Source organism: Marmota marmota, unplaced genomic scaffold, assembly GCF_001458135.2.
Source record: "Marmota marmota marmota unplaced genomic scaffold, marMar, whole genome shotgun sequence".
Classification (NCBI taxonomy): domain Eukaryota; kingdom Metazoa; phylum Chordata; class Mammalia; order Rodentia; family Sciuridae; genus Marmota; species Marmota marmota.
Window position 1 is genome coordinate 4,767,737 of NW_026000294.1, and position 14,391 is coordinate 4,782,127.

Sequence of the window (14,391 nt, forward strand, 5' to 3'; positions counted from 1 at the left end):
CCCCCCCCCCCGATTTTTGTGGTACTAGGGCTCGAATCCATGGCCTTGTACATGTTAGGAGAGTGCTCAACCACTGAGCTACACCCCCAGCACAAGGAGCTGAAATTTTATTCATGTATTACATAACTGCTCAGCAAGGCTTCCTCTGTGCCAAACACTGAAAATATTGAAATAAATCAGACAGGGCTCCAAGCCTGTCTAATGGATGTTTAAAGCAGGATACTGACAGGACTGGAAGGAAACTTTGGGAAGGTCTGGTGGCATGAATATTATATGATTTAGAGAGCAGCAGAGAGAGGAGACATGAGGTCACTGCATTAAGCAGGTAGGAAGTGATAAGAATCTGAACTTCAGTAGAGGGAATGACAGAACATTTTGGCACATGATACATCCCTCCACCCCCTAATTCTCAAAGTCTCCAGCTTGTCTTTTCTCAGACACTGTGAGGTCAGCTCTGATGGGGAACTCTGAGCCTAAAAGGGTAAGATGTCCTCAGAGAAGAGTCCATCCCATTCATTTCCACATCTGACCTGGCATATTTTGAGTAATTCCAGCACCTCACCAAGGCCCAGTAAACGTCCAAATCAAACAACATGCCATCTGAAAATAAGAGCATGGTCAAGATTTTTGGTCTATTATTAGATAAGTAAAATATCTCAGTCTAACTTTTTTTTTTATTTAAAAGGCTGAGCAAACAGATTTCAGATGAACAATTGGAAACTCCCACAGCCTACACACTTGCTAACCTTGGTTTTTAAACAAAGATAAAAGGGAAGGAGGGGTGGGCTGAGTAAACACACATAAAACATGATTTGGAATCCTTTTTGCCACCAAACATCAAACATGAAATATTTCCAACTTTACTCTCAACTTGTAGTTAATGTGATCTCCTCACCTAATGTGAAGTTAGAGGATGGTTCAGAGAAGTGTCCCAATATGACAAGTTTGCAAAGGTGATTTCCCTCAGCCACTGGCAATTTTAAAAGGAAATGTGGAAGTTGTTTCCATTTTGTAAGCAGTAAGATTGTACTTTATTCAAAAGAAAACCTGGGTAGATGCAGACTTTCACAGTAGCCATACTTTTGCAGTAGGCAGCTTTCATTTCCATAGTAACAAAAATGTTATTTGACATCAGCATTCATAACTTCCTATGAAATCCTGTATATACAACACATTTGGGCCTAGTGAGATGAAGGAAGCAACTTGCTGGTAACTTGGAAGTTCTCCTTCTTACTTTAAACTCCATATGCTTACCTTTACTGGCATTTATTTCCTTTTGCCAATCTCTGGAAGGAGATAGACTCTGTTTATACTCCCAAATCTTTGCATAATCTTCTTGATGGCAAAAGTCAGTTTTTAAAGGTAAGTGGCAGGTTGATATAGGCAGAGGAATGGAAGGAGACAAGTCATTGTGAGAAGGGATACAGAATGATAGAGTGAAAAGAGGTCTAGCTAGCTAGAGTTTTTAGCTCAAAAGACTTTTTAGCTACTTACTCACCATGTATCTTGAGTAAATATCTTTCTCTCTAAGCACCCTTCAGAGAAGTTGTGTATGTTAAGAACAAGAGTTGCTCATCCTTGTTCAGGCACAGTATTTTTACATTTTGAAAACTTTCTGCCCTTTCCCTAAATGTAGTGGAAAAGACCTTAAGTTGAGGAGTTAGACTGCCTAGATTATTTTTTATATACCTTTATTTCATTTATTTATTTTTATGTGGTACTGGAGATCATATGCAGTGCCTCACACATACTAGGCAAGCACTCTACCACTGAGCCCCAAACCCATCCCCAGCCTGCCTAGATGCTAATACAGCCTCTTTAACTTATTTGTTCTATAATCCTGAGTGTGTTATTTATTTTCTGTGTGTCTATTTCTTCATCTGTATTATGGGAATGATAAAAGCAGCTTTCTACTGGAAATTTTCTGAGGATCAAATTAATTAACACATGTAAAGCACAAAAAAAGTTTCAAAATTGACTGTTTGCCTTTTCTTACCTTGATAATTCTCCAGTTTAAGCAGACATTGAATTGCCCAGGATTGTAGTGGGCTTTGAATTTTCAATCACCTAAGGATCTCTATGCCCTTTCAATAACTCATATAATCCTGTTTTTAAATCCCTATCATAAGTTATCTACTTCTTATTACTCCTTTCTGTCCCTACCCCCACTTTGACCTTCAGACTACTCAACTACTTAGTGAGGAGCATTGGAATATAATAAGTATAGTGTATAATAAAGTCACCTCAGTCACTAGTCTTTTTGGATGGTAAAGGTCAATGGCTGGTATAGGAGAGTGGTTAGAACCTCGAGGTTAGAAGCTAGACTTCCTGGGGATGCACATAAGTTCTGCTACTTTCTAGCTGTGTGAAACTAGGCCAAGTTACTTAACGTCTCTAGACCTATATCTCCAGTTCAATGTGAGAATTGAATGAATATTCTATGATTTCACTTCATTTCTGTTTAGGTTGCCTAATAGGTTCCAGCTTTGATCAAACTCAGCGTTTTTTTCAGGATTAAATTTTTTGTATGTGGTTCAGTAAAAAGATTATAATCATGATACTTTGGTGTGACTAGTGGTAGCAGCCAATGTGTGTGGTTTTCCAATATTTGATTTACTAAAACATTAAGTGCTATCACTATAACTGCTCTTATAATTCTTTGTTATGATCATGGAATCACTTTTCCAATATAAACTTTCTAAGGAAATAACATACAGCTAACCTTCAAAACAGGCTCTGACCAGGCTCAGGCACTAGATTGTGTGACCTTGGCTAAGTCCTTTTCTATCTCTGTGCCTCAGGTACTTCACATATAAAAAGAGCTATCTAGACAAGATGGTCTCTAAAAATCTATAAATTCTAAATTCTAGCATATCAGGCCATTTTTGTTCATGTTCTCAATAGGTCCCAGCTTTGATCAAAGCTCAATGTTTTTCAGCATTATTTTATTTTGATATGTGGTTCAGTAAAAACACAATGATAATGACAATTTGGTGTGATTGGGGATAGCAGCCAATTAATGTAGTTTGCCAGTTCTTGATTAATTATTTAGTTTAATTACCTGGTTCAAAGTTTGGGACAAGAAGGAAAGGAATCACTCTCCTGAATGAGGCCTCAGAATAACAATGAGAAAAGAGCCACAGAGTTGGAATCCAAAAGTACTTAGTTTATGCCCTAGTTCTATCACCATCTTGTTGTTTCACTTGAGATAGGTCTCTGTCATTCTATAGGTCACTATAAAATAAAAGGGGGAGGAGACAGAACACAGCCTTGGGGATCTGCAAAGATTCCTTTTAATCTCCTTAAAAAACAGGAAAGTTGAGGGCATTGCAAGAAACTAAATTGACAAGAAGCCACCAAGATTTCACCAGATAATTCAAACTTTGCACGTGTCCAAAATGAAACTCTTGATTCCTACTCCATCCCATGCACCTGTTCCATAAATATTCACCATTTCATAAATGGCAATCTCATTTTTCCAGTCACTCAGACAAAAAATTTGGCAATCATCCTTGTCTCCTTTCTTTTTTACACAATAAATATCCAATCTGTCAGTAAATGCTGTTGGCTCTACCATCAAAATACATCTAAAATCAAATCATTTCTTATCTCCTCTATTAACTTAGCCTGAGCCACAATCATTTCCCACTTGGATCACTGAAGTAGCTTAACCTCCTTTCTTGCTTTTTCCCCCACAGGCTCTACTCTACACATATGCAAAGTAAACAAATAGATATCATGAAGAAGGATCTTGTTGAAGTATAAGTCAAATCATGTTAATTTGCTCAAAATCTCAGTAAAATCAAAAGTCCTAAGGAATACCAATTATGCCCCACATAATTTTGGTGTCATGATCTATCACTCCCCACTGACTATACCCCAGGCTTTTGCACCTCCTCACTGTCCTCTTTCACATTGTGCTCCTGCCTCAGGGCCTTTGTGCCTACAGTATTCTAACCCAAGATAACCACATAGCTGACTTCCTCATTTCTTTCAGGTTTTTGTTCAAATATCATTATCTCAGTAAGGCCTTCTCTGAACAATAAATATAAAATATTCCCTTTTACCATCATCATCTACCTCCCACCCTGTGCTAAGTTATTCCTCATGACACTTATCACCCTCTGATATATTCTACGTCTCCACTCACTAAACTTTTTGCTCCATGAAGGAAATCCTTGTCTGCCTTTTTATTGCTACATCACCAATGCTGAGTGCAGAATTTGGCATATAGTAGATGCTCAATGAATATTTGTTGAATAAATGCAGTCTGAAAAGTAAAACAGCAAGGATATTGACACCTAGAACTTTCACACAACCCAACCCATCAGTCTGATTGGTAGATAAAAAATCTAAAAGCCTTAAGACCTTCACCAGTTTCTATTATTGATACCAGTTATATTCCTTTGCCTCTCTGAATCTCATCTTTCCTAACTATTAAGTAAAAAGTCTGCAATAAGCAGTAAAACATGACTGGAAAAAGAGTCAGACTGAAACCCCATATCTGCCAATTTGAAGCTGTTTAAATGTAGGCATGTTGCCTAGCCTCTCTGAGCATATTTATAATAGGAATACTGATTATATAATAGTATTATATTACTCTAAACTCTGGCCACTTCTATAGGGCAGAAATAAGAATGAAATTCAATAGAGGAATATAAAATATTTTGTAAAGTGCAAATTGTAACTGCTTCTTGATCTATATGCAGAAAACAGTATCAAGGGGTCAATTAGTATTACCAAAAAATGGTTGAAACTCTTGGAAAGAATGTCCCACATAAAATAATAAATACCATAGTAGCTTATTTATTGTTAAATGTTAGGGGGTTCTGGTTCAAAGTATCCTGAGCTTTAGCTGTATGTTGAAACCACCTAAGGAGGTTGGCCACTCCCAGGGACATCCAGTCATGGGACACTTGTAGTCCCCCTAGTGGCCACATAGTGGGACCACATTTCACAAGCCAGGAACCTACTCAATCTTTAGAAAATGTAGCCCAAGATTAGATGGTGGGCCATTTCAAAAAGCTACATCATTTAATTCAGCAAAGCTCTTAAAAGAAAACGATTGTCATGTGTCCCTTACTCCTTGAACTTCCCTTACCAACATTTCAAAACCCCAATTTATTTAGAGCTTCAAAGCAAGTCACCAAAATTAATGGAAAACTTACAAGCGGAAGAATAACTCTTCATTTGTCCACCACACTGGCATCTTCACTGGCTCTCACACAAAACTTAAGACTCATTAATCACCTTCAACTTTAGTTCATTACTCATATTATCACAGACTTGTCCAATCAAAGACATCAAAACATGTTCTCAGCAAGTGCAATTATAGAGCCAAGAAAATTAGGAAGAAACTAATAATTAACTTGACTAGAGTAGCACTGTTGAATAAGCAGAAATAGATTTCAACCCCTGTGATAGTTCACTCATCTTTCCAGAGATATAATGTCCCATTGCTTGAAATATTCACCAAGACCTCAAGATAGATTTATTGCTTGAGTTCAGTCATGTCCCTACCTATGTCCATAAAGGATTAGAGGCAGCCACAGGTAATACATAGTTGTGGCCACTTCTGTCTATATCAGTCCATTTATTTGTAGAATGCCTACATTAAAAAAAAGAAGAAAAGAAAAACTAGCATCACTTCCTATTAGTATCAGAGTGCTGCCTTTCTTTTCTTTTTCTTTATCTTTCTTTCTTTTTTTGAATGCTCCTGCAAAGCAGCAACCTCAAGATTCTCTCTCAATTGTATTCCCTTTCCTTAATGTGCCTCCTTCTAACAGATGCTAAGCATACAGCAGGTGCTTAATGGAAAGTGGTTGACTGACAGATTTTTTAAATGACACTTTATTGAGGTAATCTCTAAAGCTAGCCATGAGGTCAAATAGGACCTTTTTGCTCGGTAGCTTGCAGTTCACTTCTCATTATCAGAGCACTACAGCTATAGCTATGACTCTTAGTCTAAAGTATTAATGAGGCCAAAGTTCAGCCCCTGTAGAGAAGAACTTTATTTCTGCTTCATGGCTATGTTGTGCATTCCTGAAAAGAAACCTAAATTGCATGACAGTAAATCAACCATTTCTCCATCCAGAAATACACACCAGAAGGAGTGGTGACATTTACTTTATTCAAAGGACAACATATAAAAACATAAAATTATGACTTCAGCTGCTTACACAAACCTAAACACAAGCCAAATATAACTAGTGATTTCTGTGGCCTAGTTTATCTTCGTTACTTCTTCATGTTATTTTTCTACATAGAAATCATAATTATTCCTTACTCCCTTGCTAATAGTTCCCAAATCCAAATTCTAAAAAAATAAGACTATTAACAATACAAACCTAATTAGGCTTCATTTCTGCTGTTTCCCAAAGAGCTAAATATGCAGAAACATTGTCCTCTTCATCCAGGAAGGGGATGGCATTACCAGATCTAATATGCACCTGAGTAAAACTGACACTAGTGTCTCCATACAGCATTCATAAAGGATGAAATGAAGTGCAGTTCAACTTTCAGGGCAGTAATTCCAGAGATATTCACACTCAGGTAATTTCAACAAGGTTGCAGTTATGAGATTAATATTTTAAAATTAATATTAACTATATTTATACACATTGGCAATGGACAATACTGAAAGAAAATCAGAAAAATAATTTTAATTTCATTCATAGTGGTATAAAATACCTGGGAGTAAATTTAATAACTGAAGCGCAAAACTTATGTTCTGAAAACTATAAAACATTTTTGAAAAAAGTAAAGAAGACCTAAATAAATAAGAAGACATCACATAATCATGTACTAGATGACAATACTGTTAAGAAACCATATTCCCCAAATCGATCTACAGATCCAGTACAATCCCTATCAGAATCCCAGCCAGCCTCTTTGTAGAAGACGACAAGCTGATTCCAATTCAGATGAAAATTCAAGGGAACTGCAAGAGCCAATACAATTTTGAAGAAGAACAGAGTTGGAGGATTCACATTTTGTTATTTCAAGCCTTACTAAAACCTGCAGTAATCAAGACAGTGTAATATTGACATAAGGACAGACATGCAGATTGATGAGATATAGTTGACAGTTCAGAAATAAACCCTCACATTTATGCTTGACTGATTTTACACAAAGGATGCTGAGATAGTTAAATGGGGAAACATAAACAAATGATGCTACCATATCTGGATATCTATATGCAAAAGAATGAATCTGGATCTCTACTGTCATCACATATATAAATTAAATCTAAATTTATCAAGGACCTAACTACAAACAGCTAAAATTATAAAACTCTTAGAAGGAAACATAGGTATAAATCCTTGTGATTTTGATCAGGCAAGGCCTTCATAGATAAAATAGTAATATCATAGGCAAAAAAGAAATTATACATAAGGTGAACTTTATGAAACTTAAAACTCTGTGCCTCAATGAATACCCTCAGGAAAACAAAAAGACAACCCATAACATATAAGAAAACATTCACAATTATCTGTTAAAGAACGTGTACCAAGAATATATGTGTGTGTGTACACATAAACACATGCACACACACACACACACACATTTAAACACAACTAAATCATAAAGAAAGACAACCCACCTGAAAATGAGCAAAGTATATGATAGGATAGTTTTGCCATGGAAAGTATACAAACAGCCAATAAGTACATGAAAAGATACTGAACATGATGATTATTATGGAAACGCAAATCAAAACCACAATGAGATACCACTGCATGCACACCCATTAGGATAGCTATCCTAAAGAGATAATAGTAAATATTGACAAAATGTGGAGAAAATGGAACCCTTATATATTGCTGGTGGGTTTGTAAAATGGTGCAGCCACTTTTGAGAATGGCTTGGCAGATTCTCACAAAGTATGGAGAAGTACAATATGACCTAGAAATTTCACTCCTAGGTAATACCCCCCAAAACACAAAAAAACACATTTGTACAAAAAATTTGTTCACTAATTTTCATGGCAGTATTATCAATACCAGCCAAAAGTTGGAAAAATCCTAATGTACATCAGCTGATGAATAGACAAAATGTGGTATATGATGGAACATTATTGAGCTATAAAAAATAATGAAATATTGACATGTGCTTCAACAAGTTTGAACCTTTAAAACATTATTCTATGTGGAAAATGTGAGTCATAAAAGACCCCCATATTGCTTGATTCCATTTATATGAAATGTTATAATAAGCAGATCCATACAGAAAGAATGTAGATTAGCGGTAGCTCAGTATTGGGACTAGGTAAGGAGGTGATTACAAAGTGGCACAGTATTTCCTTTGGGGGTGATTAAAATGTTCTAAAATTATGGTAGTTTGCACATAACTCTAAGTATACTAAAAACCATCAAACTATATACTTCACATTGGTGAATACTACAGATTGTAAATTACAACTCAATACTACTAACAAAATAAAACTCAATACTATGTGATCTTAATTGACAGCATTCTCCAGCGACCAGAATTTTAATGCTATAAATTTTTCTAAATGAGCCACCTTCAACCCTGATATGGCCTGCAGGTTGTCAGCAGTAATCTGTTTGAGAGAGAAGGGGTGGTATCACTCATGAGTGTACAAGCAATAAATTGTCAGCTATCATCTCTCTGCAGCCGTCCCTGAGTATAGCCCTTACTGAGCAACAATCTAAAGCATTAGAGTCATGTGGGAAGCTTCCAGAAGAAAAATGATGTAAGTTCTGCTCCAGAGAGGTTTCCCCACATGATAAACAAATATCATAGAAAATGCAACTATTTATATTCCCCCACCTAGCAAAGAGGTGATAGCTAAGCACCTTCGTGGTCTACTTAAACTTACAAAATGGCTAGTGAATAAACTGGAAAATTCTGAGTCTTTTCTTTGAAAAGACTACATAACTTTAGGATTTCATAAAACTTTTCCTATGATGAAGGGTAATCAATGCTGATTACTGCACATAACTTTACAAGCATTTTTTTTAAAGTCAGCTTTGAATTTAGGATTTTATTAATTCCTCTGAATTAATATCCCAGGACTCAGTGGAATGTTGGTAGGGAGGAAGTCTGGAGTAGAATAATTTATTTAAGATTTTCCCATTGTTTTCAAATGATTGATTTACACAGAGCTTGAGCAGGTTAGCTCAGTTGGACACTTCCAATGAGTACCCTCACCTGCAGATTAGGTGCACTGCACAAGTCCGATCCAGACAGAGCTGTCTAGCAAGAGAAAGGGTCCAGTTATTCTCAGAGACTAAGAGAAGGTTATCAACAGGGCCGGTGGGCTGATAGGGACAGAGATCAAGAGAGAGACACTAAGACTAAGAAGGCAGCCAGCAAAATACTTCATTAAATTTCCAAGTCCTCAAGCCATCTAGTTTCGCTCCCTCAGAAACTACTGAATCAGGCTCTAACCTCAAGGTAAAAAGCCCAGCTATTCATTTTGCAATCGGCTCATGTCATTTACTCTTAAGAGAGAGGTGCTGGGGTTGATCTGATCTGCTACTCTGCAGATTTTTTAAAAAAGAAATTCTTTAGTAGCATGCCATAGGTGTAATGAGAAAAATATCCTGAGAAGTAGGAAGAAGAGTCTATATTTCAATGTCAGAAGCATGAAAGGAGTGGAATAAAATAAAATCGGGGATAGGCAGCACTCGAGGAAGCTGCAGACAAAGAGAAAATGGTGGAGATGGGGTTAGAGAAAGATCTCCTTTTACCCTCTCCAGTCAAGCTCATGAAACCATTTTTCTGTTTGTTTTTCAGTTTTCAGAATTATGATTTCAGCTTCGATGGTAAAAGAAGCCCCTTTCTTTGCCACAACCAGCCTGCATTCTGATCCCTGCTTGAACATAGTTCCAGATGAAACCAGTGGTGTTGATATAACCATTGTTAATAACAATAAAAGTATTAATAATAAAACTGTCTACATTCAACTCACATGATCCCACCAAGGTTGGTTACTATACATGTACGAGTCAGGAGACCAAGGAATTCTTAGTTTTAAAAGCATATATATACACATAATATGAGAAAGTTATTATTAATATTAACGAAGAAAATTAAATATGCCAGCAAATTCAATATACTATTTTACAGTTTGCAGCTCAAAGAGTGAAAGTTTGATAAGGTAAAACCAGTGCTGGGAAGAAAGCACCCCAAAGTAACCCTGCAATTGGAAGGCTGAAAGCTTCTCTGAAAACATCCCCCACCAATGTGTTAACCTTTGGCTGTGCTGAGAGAAATAGTCTGTGGACAAGCAAGAGGGTCCTTCTTTGGCTACCTCCTGTATATGTTTACAAATAGGGTGCACTCAGTGTGGCTATTTGGGTCTCATGTTCTGATTACTTGGAGCCAGATATCAGAAACTGAGGCCCAAATAGCAAAATTTTGCTTTACAAAATAGATAAATTAGTCTTTATAAGATAGACATAAAAAGCTGCTTGACAATTGGGGAGGGGAGCAGAAATAAAAGGAGGAATTGATAAAATTCCATATTTTGAAAAAAGGTAATAGCTAAAGACAGGACTCTCCAATCTCAAAGCACTACTAAAAATATTACCTATTATGGAGACTGGAGTGCACAACCAAGAGAAAAATTAAAATGTTCTTTTTGCATTCTGGATAATTTCTCTAAATCCCAACTCTACATGGTCTCCTTTCGGCCCCAACTCCCAAGAAAAAATGTTTGCCATATTATTGTGCTTCTTGCTGAGATATGAAGGGGCCTACATCTGTCAAGTGGACCAGTGGTCAGCTAAAAAAGTTGTATAGTCTTGTTTGATCTCTGAGAGAAGACAGATCCATAAAATATCATCCGGGTCGCAAACAAGCTTCATCACTTTTTATTATTCCTTCTGTTCACAAACCACATTCTAAATTAAGTAAAAATAGGACCACTGCTGTCTTCTGACCTTCTTTGAGCAGAAACATTGTTGATATATAAGAACATAGAGTTACTGCAGCAGTAACTAAAGTTTTAAAAAACCCTCCACTGAACCAACTAATGTACATGACACACACACATACACAAACACACACACTTGGAAAAGAAGGAACCTAACAGGTTATTGGAAGCATTCTAGAATTTTGAGATTTTTAAACTCAAATTTAGCACATAATACACGCAATACAGAGGGAAAAAAAAAACTGACTTTGGTTTTTAAAGTCCCTTTGCATTTCACCAAACTGTGCTCTTAAAAAGTGAGGGAAAGAAAGAGAAAGTAAGAAAACATTTCAACTTTTAAAGAGGGATTCTGATTAAATTGTTTAATTTCCAAAAAAAGTAACTTAAGGATTTTGTATATTCTAGAAATGAAAATTATTTGTCAACCCACACGACAGGAACATCAGTTTTCCCTTTTACTGAACTCCTTATAGCCAGTGCAGCAATTAAATTCAGGAAAGATTAAATAATTTTAAAAAATATATTCAGGTTCTGCTAAATTCTTATAATTGTGCTCATTAATTTGAACAGTGTCAAGGAGGCATTATGGTATGATGATCTTCCTAACAGAAAAGTTTTTCCATTAAGATTTGTGATAAAATCACCAAGCTTACCGTATACCTGATGGGAAGAACTCCCTGCTCTGCAGCCGCTCACTGAAAATTTAGGTTCTATTTTCAAAGACACTTATCCCTAAACAAATATGTAGAACTATTAGTTTCCTCCCTGTTGAGTGAATATCAACATACCTCTCTCCCAACAGGGGAGAATTATACAGAATATGGAAGGTTTCAGTGACTCGATTTAGCATCACAGTAGGTCAAGAAGCAGCTTAGACAATTTCCCCTTGGAAAAAAAAATTACAGTAGAAATGGAACTCTGTTCTCTAATGACAACCCCCCAAAAATTAACCCTACCAAGTAAATCTGTTCTCATAAAATGAAGAAGACCTTTTATCCCACAGCATAACCCACTGCAAAAATAAACACCGTAAATTATCTAGAAAATACTTTGATGATACCAAAAGAACACTTTGAAAATCCAGTAAGCCAAACCTTAAAAACCCAATAAGATGTAAAGCCTGATAAGAAGCTGTTTCTTCAACAATACAGAAAATAGTATTTTATGAACTCCTATCCTCCTTTTTCTCTCTTTGACCCGGTGCTATCAACCTTCCAAGAATAGAATCATCAATGAAAGGAGGCAAATTGTTAGATTTAAGTCATCAAACAAATATGCTAAGTCTAACCAAAAAAAATCTGGAGAAGTCATAGATAAAATAAAATTGCTACAGAAACATAAAGTAAGACAGAAGTCCAAGGGACTTCAGCACCTGAGAAATCCGAAGAATTAATTCCCCAATCAATACTTCCTCTCTCACCAGATAAACGAATATTTTAACTTGGTAGGGGTGGGGGGGAAGATCTTCAACATGGTCTCCAAGAAGCTCAAAAACTTCAGTGAAGAAAATACTTTAATAAACAAGATGAAATTGCTGGCCACATTTCTCATGTCCTAATTAAAACTCAGGCAAAATTATAGAACATAGGTTACTTAACAATCCTTACTCCTTTTATTAGCAGTAAAACTCATGTTTTAAAATGCAAGCACGTTCTTGAAATGAAGTATTATAATAAAGAGCCTTACTCCTACCTCCCCAATACAGATTTTTTAGCACACTGGAATAGCAGGAAATGCTTTACAATTTTTTTCCCAACACTTTTACAAGTCAGACTCAAATCTAGTAACATTGTTCATTAAAAGAACATTCATCTCTTTATACATCTGAAGCAAACCTGCAGTAGGGGGCTGTGGATCTGTTATAATCCACAGGGAAAATAAACACTTTACAAGAGACAACCGACCCAAGAAGTAACTATTTCTAACATAAGTCAACCAATGCTGAGAAACCTGTGAGGGTAAATCTTGTCCAGTCTTTACCAAGAAAGTTGCCCTTTTACTCGCTCCAAACATTCCTGGTTGGATTCTCTTTGCTGACCTCCCAACCCTGGAACACATCCCCAGTTGCTTCCAAGGAAGGGAACCTCACTCCTTCACACAGAGGCCTCAGCACCCAGAGGCTTTTTGCTTCCCTAACCCGGAATTCCGTTTTATCCTTTTGGAGGAGGCGGGCTAGGAAACACTTGGTCCAGCACTTTTACCTCTATTTTGTCAAGACCGGCCATGCACAGACTGGAAGGTGAACACTAGCAGACCCCAAGAGGAAAAAACTGCGGTCATTCTGATGGAGGTTACAGGACTTTGAGAGAAGGAGGTAAAAGGGAGTGGCGGGCTTAAGGGCTTTATCTGTGAAAGAGTCCAGTGTAATCGAATTTTAATTTAAAGCCTGTGGAACCTGGAGTACCAGATGGTAATGAGGATTTTAGATGGTCAAGGGAGTAGTGGAGGAATATGAAAGGGCTTGAACCAGCACCCAGTGCGCACAGCAGGTATTCAGATGCTCAGGTCCAAACTTTGGCGGGCCCAGAGTCCCTGGGAGGGCTCCAGATTTAGTGCAGCCCTTCCTAAGGAACCAGTCTGAGTTCTGCCAAGGTTAGTAGAAATGCTCGCGTGGGAAGGAGTGGCTAGCTATCTTAGAATGCATAGCGAATCTGTGCCCTGAGCCTAGAAAGGTGACGTTTTGGGGAGGAGAAACTTACCGCATGTCCCCGTAAGGTCCAGAGTAGCTCTCCATCCAGGGTCCCATCTCGCTTTTGACACAACTGGGACTGGGATAGGGCACTCTGCTCACCACGCCGCCAGGGTACCACACATCGGGTGCAGAAAAGTCGCTCTCCTGTCCTGCCAACCCCTGAGGTGGTCGAGTGTAGCCATAGGGGGCTACAGCCCCTGCCTCTCCTGCACTGCTGCCGCTGCCTGCGCCGCATGGCCCATACAACTGGCTTTCTTCTACTGAGAAGAGAGTGTGCCAGGAAGAGGAGGTGGCTGCTGAGGGCGATCCGGAGCTGGGTCCCGCGGCACCTCCGCCATGCAAGCTTCCCAGGTCCCCATAGCGGCACTGCGCCGCGGCTGCTGCCCAGGCACTGCTATAGTCTAGCGGGTTCTCCAGCTTGATGCGGGCGTGCGGATGGGGAGGTGGTGGAGGGGGCGGCGGCCCAGCCAGGGCCAGCGGAAAGTTGTAGTAGTCGCGACTCTGGTACGCTGCCGCTTCGTCCAATGCTCCGGACTTGTAGAGAGACAGAGTGGACGGCAGCTCAAGTGTCCCTGAGCTCCCTGCTTCGCTGCTGCCAGAGCAGCCCAGGCCCTCGCCGTCCAGCCCTTTGGCATAAGGTCCCTTGAAAGAGGAATACTCAGCAATCTCTTCAGTGCCCTTTCCTGGGCCGTCGTCCAGCAAAGAACCTTTGCATTCGGCCAGCGGGGCACAAGGAGTGCTACGCACAGCGGGCGGACCTCCCAGGAGCGGCGCGTACATGCAATCTCCCCGAAGC

At 38.4% G+C, this 14,391-nt stretch overlaps 1 protein-coding gene across 1 annotated transcript in view; it reads right to left on the reverse strand.

Annotated features, from left to right (window-relative positions):
- The window catches only part of Ar (androgen receptor), a 166,764-nt gene extending 152,379 nt beyond the window's left edge, over positions 1 to 14,385 (reverse strand). Inside the window, exon 1 of the mRNA XM_015501590.2 lies at positions 13,603 to 14,385. Within this exon, the coding sequence (XP_015357076.2) occupies positions 13,603 to 14,375 (773 nt within the window). The 5' untranslated portion in view covers positions 14,376 to 14,385. The remainder of the gene's footprint in view (positions 1 to 13,602) is intronic.
- Positions 14,386 to 14,391: the final 6 nt, after the last annotated feature.